This window comes from Ciona intestinalis, unplaced genomic scaffold (assembly GCF_000224145.3).
Source record: "Ciona intestinalis unplaced genomic scaffold, KH HT001083.1, whole genome shotgun sequence".
Lineage (NCBI taxonomy): Eukaryota > Metazoa > Chordata > Ascidiacea > Phlebobranchia > Cionidae > Ciona > Ciona intestinalis.
In genome coordinates this window covers 23486-31448 of record NW_004191404.1, presented here as the reverse complement: position 1 = coordinate 31448, position 7963 = coordinate 23486, and the positions used below count along the sequence as shown (strand labels likewise).

Genomic DNA, 7963 nt, shown 5'->3' with positions numbered 1-7963 from the left:
TGAGTGACTTATCCATGGTTGCCACTCCCATGCCCACAGTCGAGTTGCTGAAGCTATTGCAGTGTGTGGATAAGCAGACATGACTTTTGGTTGGTTTGGTCATTTATATCCTCGTGGGTGGGAACTTGAGTGACTAATCCATGGTTGTCACTCCCATGCCCACAGTCGAGTTGCTGAAGCTATTGCAGTGTGTGGATAAGCAGACATGACTTTTGGTTGGTTTGGTCATTTATATCCTCATGGGTGGGAACTTGAGTGACTAATCCATGGTTGTCACTCCCATGCCCACAGTCGAGTTGCTGAAGCTATTGCAGTGTGTGGATAAGCAGACATGACTTTTGGTTTGGTTTGATCATTTATATCCTCATGGGTGGGAACTTGAGTGACTAATCCATGGTTGTCACTCCCATGCCCACAGTCGAGTTGCTGAAGCTATTGCAGTGTGTGGATAAGCAGACATGACTTTTGGTTGGTTTGATCATTTATATCCTCATGGGTGGGAACTTGAGTGACTAATCCATGGTTGTCACTCCCATGCCCACAGTCGAGTTGCTGAAGCTATTGCAGTGTGTGGATAAGCAGACATGACTTTTGGTTGGTTTGATCATTTATATCCTCGTGGGTGGGAACTTGAGTGACTAATCCATGGTTGTCACTCCCATGCCCACAGTCGAGTTGCTGAAGCTATTGCAGTGTGTGGATACGCGACTTTAGCAGATATTAAACAAAAATAACCAAACCTTAATTTTAAACTGGTCGCCTTCTGTCAATTCTTTTACTTGTGTACACGCTGGGTCCCCAAAGTAGCCTCGCTGTTTGAGTTTTGCAACTGTACGTTGGGTATACTGTGACTTAACGCACTGTGTAAAAACTGAGGTTGGTTGAGAAGATTTCTAGAGAAAAAATTAGGAAGTTATTTTTTTGAAGGTAAAAAATTAGGTTACAAAATATTTTTTTTAATAAATAGAATATTTTTTAAAATTTTTGTTTGAATATTAAAGTTATATTTTTAGCCCTAAGAAATAAAAAAATAATTATATAATATATATTCAAAGTCATAGATATATGTATATATATTTAATAATTGTTTTAGTGACTTTTTAATACTTTTTTTAATAGATTTTGAAAATCATTTTTTAACAAAAAAAATTGACAAATTAAATGCAGTGTTGCGCAATATAAACTTACCTGCATGGCAATGAACTGAACCTTACATGTATGTAGTCGGTGATAAACTAATCTGGCAACACCACATACATTTCGCCAAACCAACCAAAATCTGTAAAAAAAATTTTTTTCGATATTTTTGGATAAAAATATTTACTATTTTTTTTTTTAATTACATTTATTTAAAACGTATTTTTATAATATTTTTTGCTTTTTTTTTTTAAGTTACATAAAAGAAAATTGTCCACAAATGAAGCTTCACCCCACCCACTAGGAGAGCTTCCAGCATTCACAACCCCTAGGGGGTTTTTTTTTAACCTTTAGTTTAAAAAAAATCTTGGGTGACATTCAGTGGCGCAGCTAGTAAAAAAATCAGGGAGAGGTGGGGTTTAATCCAAAAAAATTTTAAAAATATATTATTTTAATTTTTTTTTAATAATTTGTTTGGTTTAACAAAAAGGGGGGGGTCGCGACACCCTAACACCCCCCTGGCTACGCCACTGGTGACATTGCTAAAACACAGGTATATTCAATAAACATAATGGAACCCCAATTCCTTGATTTTGACTCATTTTACAGATAGCAGTTTAAAAGTTATATATGTGGGAACTTGTAAGCGAGGCACGAGGTGTATGAAATAGAAAACCAGTGTTATAACAACTGTTGTTGCCCCACCATTCAAGGATGAATAAGTTACAAACATGGTAACTTGTAAGCGGGCATGAGGTGTATGGAACAGAACAAAAAAAAAAATTTTAACCCACTTCGAAAACGAGTTCACATTAAACTTAACATCTGTTTGTGAAAATGTCATTTCTATGTTGTCCGTCACATCTTGCCACTCGGTGCTGCTACAGGGGCACTTTAATAATCGGAATTGGGATTTGTCAAAATGACGGCACATCTAAAAAAAAAAATAAAAAAATATTTAGGTTAAAAATTACAGTTTTATTTGTAAAAAATAATTTAAGTATAAAAGTTATTCTAGCGTGATGTGACAACAACAGTAGTTATAACATGGGTGTTCTGTTTCATACACCTCATGACGGCTTACAAGTTACCATGTTTGTAATTTATTTAACCTCGCATGGCGGGGCAACGACAGTCATTATAACACGGCTTTTCTGTTTCATACACCTCTTGCCTGCTTATGAGTTACCAAGTATATAACTTTATGGGTGATGTAATGTAAGCCTGACAATTTAGACAACCCATTAGTGGGCACTGGGTTGGGGCAAATTCTTGCACAAGGACATAGACAAAAAAAAAGTTCGAGCTAGTAAACGTGTTTTGATCAATTTTAAAACAAAAAATTACTCTTTTTCATTTATAATACACCTAACAGCAACAACAAGTTTTGTGGGGTAAGATGAGACACCTTTAGCACATACTATCCAAATATTTTTATAGAGTTTTAAACAAATAACAAAGCTATATGGAAGTCATAAGGAGACGGTTTCATATTTCTTTAAATATTTTTATTTACTACCAAATGGGACAAGAAAAATGAATGAAAAGTATCCCATTTTCCCCACTCCACTATACAAAATCTATTTCTTGACACATAAATTAGATTTTTACCTACCAGCATTTGAGGTAAAGACAAATGAACTTTAATGTCTTTGTTGAATATTGTGGTCGTTGGTGAAACCTTAACTTGGAGAATACTCGTAGTGTATGAGGTTCGTTCCTTTGTGATGTCATATAGAATAGATTGTGGTACTGATAAGACCTAGAGAGTTGGTGTTTATACCTCATGCTCACTGTCGAGTAATTACATGGGTGTCTTCTTATACATCAGACACACATCTACCCTTTTTGCATGGTCATTTTATGCGCGTAAGTACTCGCATATTTACTCGCAAAAACAAAGTTAATACGCATAACGTCATAAGCGAGTTACCTGCTGTAGAAGGTTGGTTGTTACTCGCATTATGCGAGTACAGAAAAGTATAGTGAAAGTACAGTTTCACTTTTGAGAGCCTAATCTTTTTCGGGTATTATTTTTACAGATTTTAGTTGGTAATAACTCCATAAAGTATCAGAATTTATTTCATAAACTAGATTTAACAATATTGCGCTAAAATAAGCTAACTCAATGTTGATACGCGCATAAATCAATGACCATGCAACATAACGCGGTAAGCGTGTCATCATATGACGAGTTTTTTACCATGCAAAATGGTAATGGTTAAGATATACACACCAACCTTGATGGTAACTCTTGTATTTGAGTCGACTGAATTTTCAGGAAACACGAGTTGAGTGAAAGGTTCAACGCTTGAAACAAGTTTTCCCGATTCCTGTAATTTAAAATATTTTATAACTTGACAGGAAGCATGAGGTGTATGAATACACCATGTATGTCTGGTGTATAAGAAGATACCCATGTTATAACTCGACAGTGAGCATGAGGTGTATGAATACACCATGTGTGTCTGGTGTATAAGAAGACACCCATGTTATAACTTGACAGTGAGCATGAGGTGTATGAATAAACCATGTGTGTCTGGTGTATAAGAAGACATCCATGTTATAACTCTACAGTGAGCATGAGGTGTATGAATACACCATGTATGTCTGGTGTATAAGAAGATACCCATGTTATAACTCGACAGTGAGCATGAGGTGTATGAATACACCATGTGTGTCTGGTGTATAAGAAGACACCCATGTTATAACTCGACAGCGAGCATGAGGTGTATGAACACACCATGTGTGTCTGGTGTATAAGAAGACACCCATGCTAATAACTTGACAGTGAGCATGAGGTGTATGAATACACCATGTGTGTCTGGTGTATAAGAAGATACCCATGTTATAACTCGACAGCGAGCATGAGGTACCTGCTTAATAACGGCGGTATCTTCAATAATTCTTGCCACGACAGCAAATAATGAGAAATGATTGACGAACGCTTTAACTTTGCCGCGTCGCTGACAGGAAAATGCAGACTCATCACTATTTTGTGATGACGCGGCAGTTTCTTCAATCAGAGTTGAACTGCACAAATAAAAAATATTAAATTCATTATAAAATATATGTAAACATATATATGAACACTACTTAGTAGGGTTGAGGAAGACGGGGCTTTACCACGTAATATCCAAATATCCTGATCGTGTTTTAAACAATTAACAACGGTCTGTGGGAGTGGTGAGGATAGGGTTTATATTGCTTTAAATGTTCTTTGTTTACTACTAAATAGGGGGAGAAAAGAGAATAAAAAAGTGTCCCATCTTCCCCACCTTACTTTTATATGTTTTTGTTTCATATGCAATAACATGATCAGGGTAATTACCAAAACGAAGAAGAGGAAATTATAAACCATTGGTTTTCAGACTTTTTTTACCGGTGTAAAACTTTCCATTTCATATTCAGTTATTTTATCAGAAAAAAACATTTATAAGAAAAAACTTTTACAAGAAAAAACTATTCATAACAAAAAAAAAAACATTTATATGAAAAAACTACAATGCTTTCTTTATAACATTTACTGTTAATTCGTTTTATAAAACCTGAATAAGTTACTTGTGTACCACTTTTTAAACCTATAAGCCGACCTATCATAGGTTGAATAAACACAGACAGTAGTGACATCAAAATTAAAAGGAGGGCTTAAATTTTTTAGTGGTGTTTAAACTTTTTAATCTGTCTAAAACACAGAGATAATATTTTTAATCCCTAAAAATATTTTTTATTTAGAAATTTTTGAAAAACAAAACCGGAACCCCTTTTACCCCCTGGCCTGCGCCACTCTATAAGTGAAATTGACAGTGAATTAAATTAAACTTACTTTATCCTCTCGTGGATGGAAAAAAAAGTCTTTAAAACATGGAAGTTCATACGCCTTGCGCCAGCTTACGAGTTACCATGTATGTTACTCTGTGTGTGATTATTTTTTTGGGGGGGGGGGGGAATTTAGACAGCCCATTAGTGACTACTGGGTTGTAGCAATTGCTGTTAAATGTCTTGCTCAAAAACACACACATCCATAATGGCAACACCGAACAGGCTTGAACCCATTACCTCTTGGTTAAAGGCAGGTGTGCTAACTACTTGCCGCGGCGCCGACAATATTTAAGTAGTTACCTTAAATCTTCTTGCGTATATTTACCACCATCAGTATACGAAGATGTTCTCATAATAATTTCTCTCTTTTGTTCGTCGCAACTTTCATATTTGTAGGGGATTGTTAATAGTAGTGGCTGAAAAATCGTATAAAGTGTATTTACCATTTAATTAAGCAATGCAGGCTCACTGTGGTGGCTACGATTCAGTGTGTGCCTTGTAACTAGAAGCTCCCAGGTTCAAGGCTCACTGTGGTGGCTACAATTCAGTGTCTGCCTCGCAACTGGAGGCTCCCAGGTTCAAGGCTCACTGTGGTGGCTCGATTCATTGTGTGCCTCGTAACTGGAGGCTCCCAGGTTCAAGGCTCACTGTGGTGGCTACGATTTAATGCGTGCCTCGTAACTGGAGGCTCCCAGGTTCAAGGCTCACGGTGGTGGCTATGATTCAGTGTCTCCCTAATTCGTTACCTTTTTAAACAAGATTCCACTCGGAGAAAGCTCTAACACAGCGCTTAACAATTGATCCATGGGATGAATTTTAAAATCTGTGGATGCAGAATCCAGTATGGAGCAAAACACCTCTGTAGGAGCCTCAGAAAAACCTCTCGGAAAAATGATTCTGACACCAGAGGGCAACAGAAAGCACGCTCCAGTTCGAGGCGAGATTTCCCAAACGTTAAAATCGGAATTCATAATTTCTTCTGGGAGATTTTCATAATCGTTATTTGGGTCCAGTTTCTCTTGAGAAAATATATAAACAGTTAATTTAACTTATTTATCCTTGTATGGTGAGGCACGAACAGTCATTACAACACGGGTGTTCTGTTTTAAAAAAACTCACGCCTGCTTACGAATTACCACGTATGAAATTTATTTATCCTAGTATGGCGATCAATGACAGTCGTTATAACTTGGGTGTTCTGTTTCTTACACCTCATTCCCGCTTACGAGTTGCCAGTTGCCACATATGTAATTTTAAGTGAGTTTTTACGAATATAATAAAAACTGAATGTTACTTTTATACTTATATAGCAGGGCAGAAAAAGACATTCATGTTATAACTGGACAATAATATACATACATACCTTCAAAGTCTGTAACTTTGGGAATATTTCCTTTAGTATAAAATCGAGGGTCATTGGAATATTTTTCAGGAAACTTTGGAATGAAATTGAAACGGAGATCAACGAGTTCAATAGAGGTCGAAAGGTCACCAAAGGTCGGGAAAAACTCTAAAAAAAATATTTTTAGGTTTATTCAAAGTTATAATTGATAAATATAGACTTGATAAAAACGTAAACTCAAAGGCATGAATTTTTTTAGCTCGACTGTGGGCATGGGAGTGGCAACCATGGATAAGTGACTCAAGTTCCCACCCACGAGGATATAAATGACCAAACCAACCAAAAGTCATGTCTGCTTATCCACACACTGCAATAGCTTCAGCAACTCGACTGTGGGCATGGGAGTGGCAACCATGGATAAGTCACTCAAGTTCCCACCCACGAGGATATAAATGACCAAACCAACCAAAAGTCATGTCTGCTTATCCACACACTGCAATAGCTTCAGCAACTCGACTGTGGGCATGGAAGTGGCAACCATGGATAAGTCACTAAAGTTCGAATAAAAAAATTTTCAAGAATAATTGTTTTACCTATTTCATTATGGCAGAGGTTTAATTTCTTTAATGTTTCCATTGAAAACATCGAAACAGGAATTTCTTTCAACAAATTTCCAGATAAATCAAAAACTTCCAAAAATTTAAAATTCGCAATTTTGTCAGGTAACACTTTCACAAAATTTGAGGAAAACTTTGCAGCTTTTAATTTTTTAAGTTTCGCAATTTCCTCTGGAATTTCTGTCAGTTTATTACATCTTACAGTAATTTCTTGGAGATTTTTGAGTCCAGATATTCCATTTAGATTTCGAAGTACATTGTGGTCTAAGTTCAGTGTCTTTAACGCAGCATTTTCCGATAAAATCGCAGGAAAATTTGAGAAAGAATTAAAACTAAGGTCTAGCTCCGAAAGAAAACGCAAATTCCCAAAACTTTTCGGAATTTTTACGAGTCCGCCTTTTTGAATTCCGTTTTTACCGCGACGTCCACCTTTTAAAACACAGAATTCTAAATTTTTTAAACTTCCGATTTTGGCAAAGACCTCATGCTCGTGCTCGGTTAAACACTCTGTCGGCAGGTCCAAAGTCCGAACAAAATCCAGATCAATTTTTTCAGGTGAAAAATTTAAAATTTCGGAAAATTGCTTTCTACATTTTGTTGGCTCGTCTTCAGTGTTTAAATTGAGACGACCAAATAAGGAAATACATTCCAACCTCTGGGTTAAATCTTCCATTCTTCGTCATTTCAAACAAAAATAATATGAACCTAAATAATATATAGATATCTATAAATAAATTTAGGCTAATTTTTAGATTTTTCAGATGTTTAACTTGGGGTAATCCTGTGGCTGGTGACCAGTGAAAATTTTGGTCTCAAAATGTACCTTACGTCTCCCTGATACTCGCTGTATAATTTTTTTAAAAAAAACTCGGGCGTTCGTATCGAAAATTAACTTTGAAAATGCGAGAAATCGTGCTGCGTCACCGTATTTTCCACACGAGCCGGCAAAGGTTAGATTATGACGTCATAGAATGCGTATTACAACCTTTGATTTCTACATTACAGATTACGTAATTTGTTAGTTTTTTTGGATTTAGAGGTTACG

At 36.2% G+C, this 7963-nt stretch overlaps 1 protein-coding gene across 1 annotated transcript in view; it reads right to left on the bottom strand.

Moving 5' to 3' along the window:
• LOC100184450 (p53-induced death domain-containing protein 1-like) overlaps nucleotides 1-7617 on the bottom strand; it is a 14934-nt gene extending 7317 nt beyond the window's left edge. The window contains exons 1-10 of the mRNA XM_009862843.3: nucleotides 6895-7617; nucleotides 6323-6469; nucleotides 5706-5977; nucleotides 5260-5375; nucleotides 4014-4170; nucleotides 3378-3470; nucleotides 2753-2899; nucleotides 1932-2071; nucleotides 1189-1279; nucleotides 741-893 (exon numbers count right to left, since the gene is read on the bottom strand). Of these exons, the coding sequence (XP_009861145.2) occupies nucleotides 741-893; nucleotides 1189-1279; nucleotides 1932-2071; nucleotides 2753-2899; nucleotides 3378-3470; nucleotides 4014-4170; nucleotides 5260-5375; nucleotides 5706-5977; nucleotides 6323-6469; nucleotides 6895-7591 (2013 nt within the window). The 5' untranslated portion in view covers nucleotides 7592-7617. The remainder of the gene's footprint in view (nucleotides 1-740; nucleotides 894-1188; nucleotides 1280-1931; nucleotides 2072-2752; nucleotides 2900-3377; nucleotides 3471-4013; nucleotides 4171-5259; nucleotides 5376-5705; nucleotides 5978-6322; nucleotides 6470-6894) is intronic.
• Nucleotides 7618-7963: the final 346 nt, after the last annotated feature.